The sequence below is a fragment of the Felis catus genome, chromosome E2, assembly GCF_018350175.1.
Source record: "Felis catus isolate Fca126 chromosome E2, F.catus_Fca126_mat1.0, whole genome shotgun sequence".
NCBI classification, from domain to species: Eukaryota; Metazoa; Chordata; class Mammalia; order Carnivora; family Felidae; genus Felis; species Felis catus.
Genome location: NC_058382.1, coordinates 60,642,126 through 60,656,369, shown reverse-complemented (window position 1 = coordinate 60,656,369; position 14,244 = coordinate 60,642,126). Strand labels below are relative to the sequence as shown.

The 14,244-nt window shown below is 63.9% G+C and overlaps 1 protein-coding gene across 4 annotated transcripts; it reads left to right on the top strand.

Annotated features, from left to right (window-relative positions):
- Positions 1–37: 37 nt before the first annotated feature.
- On the top strand, positions 38–9,503 carry RNF166 (ring finger protein 166). Of its 4 annotated transcripts, none has more exons than XM_023244905.2 (6): positions 38–264; positions 5,192–5,348; positions 6,728–6,840; positions 7,170–7,284; positions 7,371–7,478; positions 8,475–9,503. In XM_023244905.2, exons 1-6 carry the CDS (start codon positions 110–112, stop codon positions 8,538–8,540), a joined length of 714 nt encoding a protein of 237 aa, XP_023100673.2. In that variant the 5' UTR covers positions 38–109; the 3' UTR covers positions 8,541–9,503. The 4 variants fall into 4 exon arrangements, with proteins under 4 accessions (XP_023100673.2, XP_044902530.1, XP_044902531.1 ...); XM_045046595.1 differs by lacking the exon at positions 38–264 and adding an exon at positions 1,076–5,011; XM_045046596.1 differs by lacking the exons at positions 38–264; positions 5,192–5,348 and adding an exon at positions 5,363–5,852.
- Positions 9,504–14,244: the final 4,741 nt, after the last annotated feature.

The window sequence follows — 14,244 nt, the reverse complement described above, 5'->3', positions numbered from 1 at the left end:
GGGGCGCTGCCCTGATGACGTCAGCGCGGCGCCGTCGCGGCCGTGACGCTCCGAGCTGGCCGGGCCGGGCCGGAACAGGGGCAGCGGCGGCGGCAGGCCTGGCCCCGGGATGGCGATGTTCCGCAGCCTGGTGGCTTCGGCTCAGCAGCGGCAGCCGCCGGGCGGGCCGGCGGGCGGTGACAGCGGCCTGGAGGCGCAGTACAGCTGCCCGATCTGCCTGGAGGTGTACCACCGGCCTGTGGCCATCGGCAGCTGCGGCCACACGTGAGTGCGCCGGCCTCCGGGAGGCCGCGGGGCCGGGACGCCGCTGCGGGGAGGGGATCCGCGCCCGCCCCGGAAGGGGCCCGAGGCCCGCGGCCGCCGGGCGCAGCCCGGGAGCCAGGCGCGCGGAGGGCTCGGGCGGGGGCGCGGGGCTCCCTGCGCAGCGCCGTCCGGGTTCGCCCCGGCCCAGCCTCCTGCTCGCCAGTCCCGGGCGACCCGACCACCCGGTCGGCGCACTGGGCGACCTGCAGCCCTGCCCGGTCCCGGGGCCCCTGGGGTCTGCTGACGGCTCGCGCGGACCTATCTGGGTCCTCGGAGGACGGAGGGCGACCTCTGCGCCAGTCGCCTTAGATCCGGTCCACCGGAGACCGGGGTTGGCATTTGTAAATAAATGTCTTGTGGTTTCTGTTACCAACTCCTTTTCGGACCCGCTGTCTGCTTGTCTTGAGTGCAGAGGACAGGACTACCCTAAAGTTAGGAGAGGGGCTTGTTTGGACTCCTGTGATGTTTTCTTTTGTTTTGATGGAGAACTTGAATCTTAACCGTCATTGAGCAGCCAGGCCGTCCTGGGCGACCAGGGTTTCCGACTGCACCAGGGCCTACAGTGGGCTCCTGCAGGGTGTTTCACCAACAGAAACCTGAGGATGTGGCTCTCCTCCCAGCTGAGAGCTGCGCTCAAGTCTTCTCGGAGCTGCCAGCCTTGTTGGAAGGGAGCCGAGATCAGGGTCTACTCTGCGACTCTCTCCTGGCTGAATAGAACAGCTCTTGAGTGAAATTAGCTGGGCGGGGAGCGGGTCGGGAGGGCTTGGTTGGCAGCAGGCGGGGCTTTCACCCCGGGGGGCTGGGCGGAGGTGCACCGGGCTCATAGGTTCCCCTGGAGCATTTTGTAACCAACGGTAGCCAACTTGGGAGGCTGCTGACACGAAGATGGAGCTGGAACTGCGGGGCACGTGTGTGCCTGCTCATCACCCGGGGACAGTTTCAGGATCCAGAAAGCCTTCACGATCCGCCCTACCCCCCCCCTCAGGCAGCATGGGCACCTGTCCGCATCAGGAGAGCACGGCCAACTTGGGGAGAAGGGCACCGGGCCTCACTTTCTCATGCCAGTTGTGACATTTTGTCGGAGGCAGCCTCTGGACAGGACTCCTTTCTTGTAAGCACTGGTGGGTGTTTTAAGATGTGTTCTGCATTTTTTTAGTCCATGATTGAGAGAACGGTAAGGCTTCTCCTGGGACCAGCTTTAGAAAGCCTCTCCTGGTCTTTGGATTTCATCCCCCTGGCACCAGCACTTACCCAGCCCTGGGCCACAGCATTCCAGTCTCCTGGTGGGCACAAATCTGTGTTCTCTCTCTTTGTGTCTAAGTAAGTCTTTTCTTAAAATGTGGTCTTTAGAATCCAGCCCTATACAGGATTGCTGTGGAAGCGTCATCTCCTATAACCCCCTCCCCGACCCGTGTTCTTCTTGGCAGAATCTGAGCTCTCTCTCCTAGGTCTAAGGTGGTCCCGCCAGAGCCTCTTCCACAGTTTCTTCGTAAAAGACTTCCTCCCTAGCTCTCCCTGCTGGCTCGTGTTCTTGGCTGTTCTGTCTCTGACTTTTCTTCAGCTGCTTCTCTGGTGTCGTGGAGGCACATGTGCAGATAAACACAGGTTCAAAGGCTCACGCTTCACCTTAAAAAAGACCTGCTGGTCTGGTTATCTCTTCCGCACAGCTACCTAACTGTAAACAGTCTGCCTCCGCAAAACAGGTTCTGATGGTGAGAGCGGCCGTGTGTGGGCAGCACCGGACAGAAGAGGAGAGGGCACGGTGGGGGCTCTCGGTCACGAGGCCCTCGGTGAGGCCTGTGGCAGAGCTCCCAAGAACCCCCCAGGAGCCCCAGAGGGAGCTGGTTATTTCTCATGCCCCAGGGACATCCTGGACAGTAAGTCACATCTGGAACCAGAAGCCCCGTGGCTGTTTATTACCCTCTGATGCCGTCCCCTGACAGCCTGTATCTGTTTGGGTAGCTCAGCCCCGGGCTCCCTCTGGCCTCTGGCCGCCTTTCATTCTCTTACCAGCGCTGTCCGTCGGTCCTTCCACCTCAGTGTCCTCACCAGCAGCCCATGCGCACAGGTCTTAGAAAAAGCAGAACACTGACTCTTAAGGGTGGACACAGGGAATGATAGACTTGAGTACTCTGTGTGCCATGGCCTCTTGGGGTAGGTGCTGTCATTCTTTCTTTGGTACAAGAGACCGCGTTCCCAAGTGTCACGGCAAAGCCAGGGTTTGTGCCCAGGCAGTCAGGCCTGGGCTGGCCTCTTAGCCACGCCCCCTCCCCCAACCAGTGCTCTTAGAGCAGTGACCTTAGAGACCCTGGGGACTGCTGAGCCTTACAGCCCCCTGCCCATCGGCACCCAGACCAGCGAGCAGGCTTCTCTGGGCAGAGTCCCAGAGTCCCTGCCTGGCTGTCAGCGAGCCTGTGCTTACCCGGGTCTGCACGTGGGGACCACGACGTGAGCCATCGACACCATCTGAAAAGGCTGTGGAAGCTGGGCTCTGCCACTCAGGACAGCTCCGGGTGCCTGAGGGCCCGGCCTGCTTGCCTTCTTGGGCCCCTGAGACACTGGCCTATCCTGGCACACCAGCGCGTGCGGGAGGCTGGGGCGGGAGTGACACATCGCAGGTGCCGCTGGAGTCCATGTGCCGGCCGTGTGGCTTCTCCAGTTGGGCCCGCGGGTCTGGTGTGGGAGAGCAGACCCCTCGGCTGGCTCTGTCCGCGGACAAGCCCCTTGGCACCGGCCCCTTGGGCACGTGCGGGCAGAACCTCCTTGGAAGAGGCGGGCACTGCCTGTCGCCGCTCAGCACACCACAGTCAGTGTGGACACCTGGCCGCGGGCCGATCACAGAGAGCGGCCGGGTTCAGGCGGGGTCCACGTGCCTTCTCGAGACACCCGAGCTTCCCCGCCTCCTCCCGCTGGCACAGAGGTGCCCTTCACACAGCCTGTGCATCTCTCGCCGGAGTCGTGGCCCTCAGGCCTGCCCTGGACCCTGCCTTCCACTGACGACGTGGTCATGGCTCGTCCCGAGTGCTCCCGTGGCCTTGCCTTCTACGCGTGTTTTCACAGCTTTGTTGACATTCAGTCTCATGTGCACAGTTCAGGGCTGCCTGGAGTGTGCGGTGTTGAGCAGTCCTCTCCCGTCAGCCCTCGATCCCTGCTGTCTCCCCAGGAAGAAGCCTCACCCCTGTTAGCAACCAGACCCTGGCGCCCCCGCCCCAGAAACCACCAGTCTACATTCTGCCTACGGGTGACGGGTGGGTCTGTTCTGGACTTTTCACGCAAACGGAATCATACACCACACGTCCCGAGCGTGGTGATTCCGAGGCTCACTCCGGGGCGGCGTCCTCCAGTCCTTCACTCGTCCTGGGTTCCTTCACCTTCACACGTCTGTGTGTCCATCACCCACGGACAACATGGCTTGTTTCCACCTCGTGGCTCTCGTGGCGATGCTGCCGTGGCCCCCACTGGGATGGCAGCTGGGCTCTCCTCCAGTGACTGGGTGCAGAGGGCGGCCTCCCTCGGCCATTAGGCTGAGCAGACCCTTGAGGCGGTGAGCGCGCCGGCTCTGGGCGGGTGGGCGCCTGGTTACACGCCTGCCAGGGGTGCCTGGGGAGTGCGCACCGGGTGAGGTAAGGGACGGGCGGGTGCTGTGGGGAAAAGGCTGCTGGGGATTTTCTTGGCCTCAGGCCGAGCCGGGCCTTCTCACATACAGTGTGAGTACAGATGCTGATGAGCTGGGGTGGGGGGCGCCCCAGATGCCAGCGTGTGGGAGGACGGCCCAGCCCTGGGCGGCAGGAGTCCTCAGCTGCCTTTTCCTGGGAACGAGGTGGGAGAAGGCTGACCGCTTAGCTCGGCGGAGTGGTCTATACCCAGGGGAGCCCTCTCCTCCCGTGTCCCTCCCACCCCGCCTGCAGGGTGCACACAGGTGAGAGGACAGCTGGCCTCACCCTGATGCCCTGCAGTGTTTCTCGTGGGTGTGGGCCTGGCCCCGTCTCGTCTCGGGGCTGAGCGCTCACTCCCCTGGGGCTGTGGCGGCTCTGTGTCGGCATCTGCACATCCTAGGTCAGCATCACGGCTCAGCGGTCCCCGCGGCGCTTCCTAAGAAGCGGGACCGACGTGGTCCTGCGATCGAGTTCCTTCTTGCTGCCCCCCTGGCTGTCTTCCAGCCCGGCGTTCCCACTGCCTGAGTGACAGGCAGCACTGAGGGGGCGTGGGGGGCGCGAGGGCTTGCTGCCGTGGCCCAAGCACATCTGTGTCCCCTGGCTGTCCTCGTGATGTGGCATCTCCAGGACAGTGCCAGAGCTCAGGGCTGCAAAGAGCCTCGGGTGCCTGAGTGCGTGCCCAGGGCCGTGAGGATCCCTGCTCAGCAGTCAAGAGCCTAAGCAAGGCCCCTCTGTCGCCATGCTCAGGCACCGTCCCACGGCTGGTGACACTCAACCTGGACAGCTTTGGCCCTGCCTCGTCCAATGAGTCTTGGCCCTTGGAGCCCTGCGGTTTCCTCTCCCGGAACTTTTCATGATCTCACTCCTGAGAATTTTGTGGGTGGAGTGTCTCCAGGGCCCTCTGCACTGCCCCCCGCGTCCCCAGAGCAGCTGAGGCGCTGTCACCACATGGCTGAGCTCTCCCACCGCGGCTGGGGCTTTTGCTGGGCGCGGTGCCCCGGGGCCAGCACGGGTCCTGGGGAGCCACGGCCACTGCTGCACCGGCATCCTGGGTATGGCGGCGGGCCCCAGAAGCCCACAGCTGGGAGGGGACCTGGGCTCATTTTTTAGCCAGAGGGCAGCCGTCGGGTCAGTAGGATTTAGGAACAGAAGTGACCGTCGCCAGAAACGCGCCGCTGACGGCAGAGGGGAGCTGCCCTGCGCGCTCAGGCCCGTGTCCCCTGCCGCTGCAGGTTCTGCGGGGAGTGCCTCCAGCCGTGCCTGCAGGTCCCGTCCCCGCTGTGCCCGCTGTGCCGCCTGCCGTTCGACCCCAAGAAGGTGGACAAGGCTGCCCACGTGGAGAAGCAGCTCTCATCCTACAAGGCGCCCTGCAGGGGCTGCAACAAGAAGGTACCCCCCTCCCAACCCCCCAGGGCCTTCCCGGGGCGGGGCGGTTGCGGGCTCTGGCTCCACTCTCCCACAGAGAGGAACTGGGCTGGACTGCTCCGCCCCTCCCCCCCAGCACCACTCACTTCCGCCGGGGCTGGCCACATCCCCCCACCTCTCTCCCCACCCCCTGCTGCCTGGCCCCGGGTCTTCCGCGGTCGTGTGGCTGATTTGGGGAAGTGCAGGCCGGGGGGCGGGGCCCCAGGCCTAATGGAAGGGAGCATCTCTAGTACTGAACGCCCCAGCCCTGGGGGGCACTCGGTGGCCTTTGTCACCCACCCTGGCCTGCCTTTTCAGCGGCCCAACCCCAGGAACGGGTTTTGACTTTAATCTCTCAGCTCGGCAGGTTGTACCGACTTACCACAACAAAAAGCAGCCCCTGGTTGCTTTGTTCTAAAGGTCAGGGTCTGGGCGCGCGGCGGCCACCCTGGGTTCTGCAGTGAGGCTCCTTGGCCTCTTCCCTGGCAGGTAGGCCTTCTCCCCCCCTCCGAGAGAGAGCAGGCAGGGCCCTCCCATCGTTTGCAGTGTGCAGTGGCCCTGCCCTTCGCCCCCGTGTTCTCAAATGTGTCCACGCACGCAGGCCACGGGGGCGGCCCGAGCAGAGCTGGGAGCCAGGCTGCCGTTGGAGGCCCTTCTCCTGTTACCCTGGACAGCTGGGTGGGATGCCGGCCCAGGGGTGGGTGCTCACACCCTCCTCGCTGCTCCCTCGGTCCTGTGAGCGAGCTTTCCATTTGTGGAACCTTTGCTCCCGGCCTTTGGGCCTTGACGACGGGTCACGATTGGCGGCTTTTACCGGTGCCGTGCTTATTCCTTTTCTGCGGTCATTCGCTCGATCCCCACCGAGGCCCCTTTTCCCTGCCCTGAGCCGGGTGTCCCCCATTGGCCAGAGTGTGTGACCTGGGCCTGGCTGAGGAGACTGTGCTGTGGCTGGGTTCGGTGCAGTCTGGTAAGGAGTTCTATCACGTTTGTCTATGAGAGAACGCTGTTCATCGGTCTCCGTCATGAGGGCAGTTTTCCCCAAATAAACGCTCTTCCGGTTTCCTCCAGGACTGCCCCCGCCCCTCTGCAGCCCCCAAGGGATCCCAGCTGAGGTGTGTTCCTGACTGGTGGCTGGTGGCCGGATGGCTTGAAGCCGTGAGCGCCTGCTGGGGGGGGGGGGGGGGGTGTCCTGACTCTGTGTCTCTTCTCCAGCAGAGACACCAGGCCCCTAAATGAAGCCTCTCGCTGCTTACACAGCACTGCTGGGCCACGAGCATCGGGGGCAGGGACTGGCCTGCTTGCTCACTGTCCTCCCAGCCTCTGGAGCCTGACCCCGACCCTCTCCTCTGCCTCCCTCTTCCTAGGTGACGCTGGCCAAGATGAGGGTGCACGTTTCCTCCTGCATGAAGGTCCAGGAGCAAATGGCCAACTGCCCCAAATTCGTCCCCGTGGTGCCCACATCCCAGCCCATCCCCAGGTAAGCACCCTGCTCCAAGTGCTCAGAGCCCCTGTCCCTTGTGGGGGCAGCTCCTGGCCCATGTTGCTGTCCCTTGAGGAGGTAGAAGAGGCTGTTGTGTCCCTTCTGTGGAGGGGCCACGCAGGCTCACAAATCACCTCCCAGCAGGGGAATGCCATCCCCAGAAAGGCCAGGGTTGGACAGATGCCCTCCCAGGGGCATAGCCACATTGAGCGAAGGGAGGGGACCCAGAGTCTGGGGAGGGGGATGCCGGGTGAGGTGCCCAGGGGTGGGCAGGGCCCAGGAGGGCAATGGGAGTGGCCCCCACTCACCTCCCCGCACCGCCCCAGCGCCGTCCCCAACAGGTCCACCTTCACTTGCCCCTACTGTGGCGCCCGAAACCTGGACCAGCAGGAGCTGCTGAAGCACTGTGTGGACAACCATCGCAGCGACCCCAACCGCGTGGTGGGTGGAACCCCCCCCCCCCCCCGGGACCCAGGGAGGGGGCTGCTCCCGCCCGAGCGCTGCCTCAGTAGGGCCCTCTGTTCCAGGTGTGCCCCATCTGCTCGGCCATGCCCTGGGGGGACCCCAGCTACAAGAGCGCCAACTTCCTGCAGCACCTGCTACACCGGCACAAGTTCTCCTACGACACCTTTGTGGTAGGTGCCCAGCCCAGCTCTTGTCCCCTGCCCGCGGCCCCGCCCCATTCCAACCCAGCCCCGCCCCTGGCCCCTGCCCGCAGGCCCCCCCCAATTCTCACCCAGCTCCGCCCCTGGCCCCCTGCCCGCGGCCCCGCCCCATTCTCACCCAGCCTCGCCCTGGCCCCTGCCCGCGGCCCCGCCCCATTCTCGCCCTGCCCCGCCCCTGGACCCCTGCCTGCATTCTTACCCAGCTCGCCGCCGTGCCCCTGCCTGAGGCAGCAGCTTGGAGGAAGCTGGGCACGACTTCTGGGGGCGGGGGCCACCTATGTGTGGCCCCTGGAGGGCCTGGGGGCTCGAGCTGCACTGAGCAGTCCCGCCAGGGCCTCCTTTTGTTCTGCTTGGTCACCCCACCCCCCACTGGGCCCATCAGCCCTCTTCTCAGGCTTTGCATGGTGGTGGGCTGGGGACTAAGAGTGCCTGTGGGAGGGGACAGGCTTCCCTCCTGGTGCCTGGAGAAGACGTGCGGGGGGGGGGGGGGGGGGGGGGGCCTTGTCCCTCCCTCTCCCACCTGTGGCGTTTCAGAAACCTTGTCCCACTCCCCCCACCCCCCCACCCCCCCCTCCCACCACGCGGCCTGCAGACCCTCCAGCACCCCAGCCGTTGGGGCTACTTGCTTTCAGCCCTGTCACCCCGTCCTAATGGCCAGGGGCCCCGGACATGCCCTGCCCCTCTGCTCAGTTCAGAACCCTGGTACCTGTGTCTGAGGAGGAGGAGCTCACACCTCCCACAGACCCGCCTGCGCCCAGCGTCCCAGCCCAGCGTCCCAGCCAGGTGTCCGAGTCAGGTGTCCCTGTAAAGAACGTTGGGAAGCCAGATGTGGGTCCCATGCTGGGCAATACTTTGACATCCCTCGGGGCTGTCAGTAGAGTGACTCCGCGACTCTGGATGTGGCTGTCCCGTCTGGGGCCCCGAGAGGCCACTGCTGCACCCCCGTCTTCACTTCCTGTCTTGCAGGACTACAGCATCGATGAGGAAGCGGCCTTCCAGGCGGCCCTGGCCCTGTCTCTCTCCGAGAACTGAAGGCACAGCCCAGCCCCGGGACCTGAGCCCTCCCGCCTCGGGGGACGGGGCCGTGCAGGCTCCCTGAGGCCCAGCGCCTGCGTGGGAGTGGGAGTGCGCCTCGGGGACCAGGCGGGGCCTCCGTTGTCGCAGGAGGGGCGGCCCCCCGAGCCCGCCGGGCCGCGTCCTCACGGGGCGGCCACCAGTGCTCCTGGCCGGGCATTGCTGGTTTCTTCGGTGCTTCGAGCTGAGCAGGTGGCCCTGGTAGGGCCGGCTCGTTGGGCCTGGGAGCAGTCGACTGTCTGTCTGTCTGTCTCAAAGCCATGATGTCCTCCCCGTACGCACGGAGACCCGTCCTGCCCACGCTGCGTCCCGCAGGCCTGGCCGCCGCACGGGAAGCGCGGGAGGGGAGCCCTGGCCGGCATCTGGCAGCGCTTTCCCTTTGCGCGCACGGTACTGGCTTTTGTGATACCTGGAGATTCTGGCCTTTTTCTACGTCACCCAGTGTGAGAACCTTTTCACATTTTATAGAACAGCTACTCTACAAACCGCAATCCCGCGTTTGACCAGGGGCAATAGTATTTTTATGGAACATTTACAGAATTATATTTTTTAAAAAAAAAGCAATCAAAAATAAACAGTGGTGGGGTCAGTGCAGGGGAGGGAAAGAGGCGGGCAGACCTCGGAGCCCTAGCGCGGCCGCGGGGCTTTGCTGGGGTGCGCGCAGGACCACGGTGGCCAGGGTCCCTTTCATAGTCGCCAGGAAGAAGCCCCCAGTGCCCCCCTGGCTGCTCACAGTGCAGGCCTCCTCCTGCCAGGGTCCTGGCCTCGGCCCCGCTGTCACCTTCCCAAGCGGACCACGGACCGTGTAGGCCACCCCAGGGGACGACAGGCGGGGCTGGAAGACGCCATCTCACTCTTTTCGGTTCACGGCATAAATTATTGCTCTTTTAAAAAAAAACGTAAATAAAACGTTTCAAAGCATCTATAGCAACCTCGATCTGTGGGTTCATCTGGGAGCATTAACGGTGGGGTGGGGGCTGGTGTGCACCCTTGTTTAAGGTCTGCAGGGGTGTGTGTGTCCCCACACAGCTCCGCTCAGGGCACCTGCTCCAGGCCCCTCCCCAGGCTTCCCTCACCCCAAGGTGCTCGCTCACCAGCCTGTTTCGGCCTGTCCCAGACACGTGCTCGTTCTTGAACCACGTCTGGTCCCCCGTGACAAACGTAGGCAACCCTAGGCGCGGGTGGCTCTCACCTCCTTCCTTGTTGTGAGATGCAGTCCCCTGAGGCCGGCACGCTGGTCTCATTGAGGCTAGCTCTGAGGCCCGGACGTGGCCACAGCGGCTGGCACGGGGTCTCTGGGAGGCCCTTGATCAGCAGCCACCGTCCCCACGGCTGGCTCCTGCCACTCGGTGGCTTCCCTGGTCTTGCCTGGTGCTCTCGGCCCCAGAGCGTCATTCGGTGACTAGAGGGCAGAAGGAGCCGTTTAAATGTGAACAAGGGGTGCCTGGCTGACTCGGTCGGTGGAGCACGTGACTCTTGATCTCAGGGTCATGAGTTCGAGCCCCATGTTGGGTGTAGAGATGATTTAAAAATAAAATCTTCAAACGTGAAATGTTCACCCAGAGACGGTGCTCAGGGCCACCATTGGTGCCACGGGCTCCTGCTGTCCCCCACGTCACTCGGGCCTTTGAAAGCCGACAAATACCACCTGCTGGCCAGTGTCCTGGCAGCTGGTGGTCGGTGTGCGGCCACACTCCTGCCTCCCTCTCCCTGGCTGTTTCCAGGCTGCCTCCCCAGGCAGGGCTGGGTTCTGGGTTGTTCTTCTAAGAAGGTGGGTCTCCCGAGCTTGGAGCCATAGCAGGGCCAGGCACACGAGCCTCCACAACGGTCACTCGGCAGGAGAGTGGTGACAGGCTGGCCACCCCCTAGCTCCTCTGTTAGGAGCCTCCAGCCCCACCCTTCCCTCTTTGACCCCACTGGCCAAGGATGCCGGTTCCAGGGAGCAGGTGTGGTGACGAGTCCCTGCCTCCACCCGAGGACACCTGTGGAGCTGTGCCCCCTCCGCGCAGCCGCAGGAGCCACAGGACAGCGTCCACACGTGGCCTCTCAACCCCCTCCACCCCAGGCCCAGGCCACATGGGACCAGAGAGAATACACCACCGACCAAGGGACTCATGTCCAGGATAGTCTGCCCAGGGGGGAGCATCAGAGTGAACCCTAACAGGGCACGCGGGACACAGGAACACGTGTCAGCAGACCCCACGGTGTCGGGGAGGGGACGCTCCGGCTTAAGTCCACAGCACGATTGGCCTCCCTTGTACTTTGCGTGAATCCCACGTGCGGCGGGGCTGTCCCGCCAGGCCCCCGGGGCTTTCGCGCCACACACACGCTTCAGGCCAAGAGTTCCTGGAAGTCATGGTCTCCCTCCCACCCTGATCAGCGCAAGGGCCGACCGCCCCCGGAGTGTATCTCCACCACTGCCACACAGAGGGAGGCAGCCCCAGGCCCGGGGCGCCCCCGCGCCTTCATGGTGCACGTTCCCCAGCGCACCCCGTGGCCTAGAAAGCGTCTCTGGACCTACGACCTTCTCTGTCAGGAAGGCAGCCCGCGGGAAGGCACTCCCAGGAACTGGCGCACTTCTCATCCGGGCCTCGCGGGAGCCGATGGCCCAAGCACTGCGCCCACGGCGTCGGTCGGCCGGTCTCCAGTGCGGGCCCAGACAGGATGAGCATCGCCTGCACATAGCGGGGACTTGTAGCCCTGTCACTCTTCTCACGCCTGTCCTCGGCGGCCTCCCGGAGTTCCAGAGAGTGCCGTAGCCACCACCTGGTCCCAGGGTGCCGAGCACCCTGGAGAGCTGGGCCCCCTGCCCTGACCTCGCCCAGAGAGGCGTCGTGCTGGACACAGCGGCCAGTGTGCCAGACCAGCAGAAGGCGGCGCTTCGGCCCCCAAAGACCCACTGCTGGCTCCTTCGGGCCGTGCCTGGAAGTGACTCCAGGCCCTGCAGCTGTTGGCTTCCAGAAAGCCTGATCCAGGGAGCCTGGGACCTGGGACCCGGCAGGCTCCTCTGGGCGCCCCCAGCATGTCCGGCCCGTGGGGCTTGGTGCCTTCGGTGCAAGTCGCAGTGAAGGTTTGAGCTGCCCGCAACGTCCCTCCTGAGGGCCTCCGAGGACAGGCCACCCTCACTGGCCTCTGCCCCTGGTGGCCTGCCGACGTGTGGATGCTTGGGGGGTGGGGGGCAGGGGTCCAGACCCTCCCTGTGACAGAGGACCGCCCACGTCCCAACAACCTGCTGGGACGAGGGGCTGGATCCAGCCTGCGGACAGACAAGAACCTCAGAGAGAAGGTGGGGGGGGGGCAGAGCTGGGAACCCTGCTGAGGACCCCACGGACTGCTCCCCTTGAGGCCCTCGGCACCCTGCTGATGCCCGATGCCTGTGTCACACGGGAACAGCTCCTGGGGCCTCACAGACACGTGTGCACACACACGCACACACACGGGCTGTGAGGACACAGCCCAGCCCGCACGTGCACCCCTGCTCGGCCCCCCACTCATTTCCATCCTTCCGCCCCAGCCCCTAGGACCCCTCCCAGCACCCAATCCTCCGGCATGCCCCAAGGCGTCGAGGACTCTACTGCGTGTCCTATAAGCTGTGTGGGAAGGGACAGCATCCCCCCTCAGTGCCCTCATCTCACAGGGGATGTGTCCACCGGACCCCAGGTTAAGAACCACCACCAGCTTTAACAATCAGGCCTCAAAACTAGTTGTGAGTCCCCCTTCGCTGGTTCCATCGGTTGGTCACCGATCCAACCAGACGTTGGGAGGTTGAGCGTTCGGTCTGAGTTTCCACAAGGCCATGAGCTTGGGTGGCTGTGAGGCTGCCCCAGGTCAGGATGTCCCAGCCACGCCCCCCCCCCAAAGAACGCTCCATGCACTGATGCAGGGGCTGGTGCTCCCAGGGCGAGGGGCCATCTGTCCCGAGCCCCAGCGGTGAGGTCCCGCCGCAAGCAGCGCTCAGAGAGTTTTGGTCCCTGGGGCTTGGGCTTCGTGCACCTGATGGCACCCGAGGGCACGGACGCTAACCCTCCTCCAACCCCCAGGGATGGGCGTGCCAGGGGCCGCACTCTTTGGGGGGTTCTCGGTGCTTTTCCATCTACTCCAACAAGCACCGCGGGAGTCCACCGCGCACGTGCCACAGGCAGGCACTGTGCAGGAGCACGGGCTGGCTCCCACCTGGCCCCCCTCGCGGGGTGCAGTCTGACAGGGTGCGGGGCCCTCCGAACTGGGTCGTGAAACCAAATCAGCTACAATGTGAGCTCGCAATGGAGATACATACGTGGAGTCAACCACTACTGAATTATTCTTTGGAAGGCAAAGAGTACAGAACACACGCATACAAGGAGACTAAGAAGAATTGTAAAATCTGTGGCCCTGGAAGTGCCTACCCTAATTGGAAGCTGCTGCTCAGGCAGGTGGGCGGGGCCGACAGCCTGGCTCTGGGCCAGCTGTCATCCCCAAGGTCCTAGGTGTCAAGGGAAGAGCACAGTGATTTCTTCAGGAAAGAGAGGGCTTTGGTCCTTGCAAGTCCTGCTCTGGTTGCAAGAGGGGCAGTTCTGGGAGGCCAGTGGGGAGTGCGTGGGTGGGTGGGCGGATGTGAGGCTTCACTGGGAGGTAAGGCGGCCAGGATGAGGACAGAAGGACGGGAAGCAAGAATGAGTGGGGACAGCTACGCCCCTCTCCAGCACTGCACAGGTGTGGACACTGAGGTCCTCCTCTGTGGGTCCTCCTTGGGTCCAGCCCAGACACAACACTGTGAGTCCCAGCCAGTGAGTGTGCATGACCCCAAGGAGGGCTGACAAGTGGGTGGGGTCACTTACTATTGCAACCCGTCCCCCAAAGCTGTTCCAAGGACCCTTGGGATCCCAGAGGCATTTCCGGGATGAGATTAGGAACACGCCAGTTTCCCTAAATAGTGTGAGTAGCTCTCTGGGGATGAGGGAGGGCATCTTGGCTGGTGGCCACACAGTGGGTGACCCGGTGAGGAGGGACAGTGTGGGTGAAGGGCTGGCCCAGGTATCTGCAAGCCTTATCTATGTCTGGAAGGGGAAAGAAGGAAGAGAAGGTATAAATAGAAAGCTTGCGAGGCCACGGAACAGGTGAATAAGCAGAACGCAGCCACGTGTCCTCTGAAATCCACACACACACCAGCACGGTGCCAGGCTGTGGCCCACAGGAGAGACGCGTGCCTTCCGTCCGCACACCACCTGCCCTCCCATGCTCTCACCCAGCAGCAGACAGGGGGGCACATGTCTCGTGTGTGACTGGCAATGTGGGCCTGGGTCCCCATGCCCCCGCTTCCTGACTTCTCAGAGCCTCCATTTTCTCATCTGCAAAACTGTAAGGACCTAAGACACTGTGTGACACGGCCCTGTCCCTCCGCTCCTCCAGAGGTCCCCATCAACTTCACCTCGCCCAAGCCCACAGTCACATGGCACCTGGACCTCAATGGCACTGCCAGGCAGGCAGGCAGGCCGGCCAGCACACAGCCATGGAAAGGCCCCACAGCTGTCGGGGACAGGCTCGGTGCTGCGTCCACTCGCCCAGGGAATGCCCTGTCTGACCCCTGAACTCCTGAAGCGTCCACACCGAAAGGGAGCGTACACTCGGACGTGGCTCGAACGCGTCATTGCCGCACAGGAGGGACATGGCTGCCCAGGGTCAT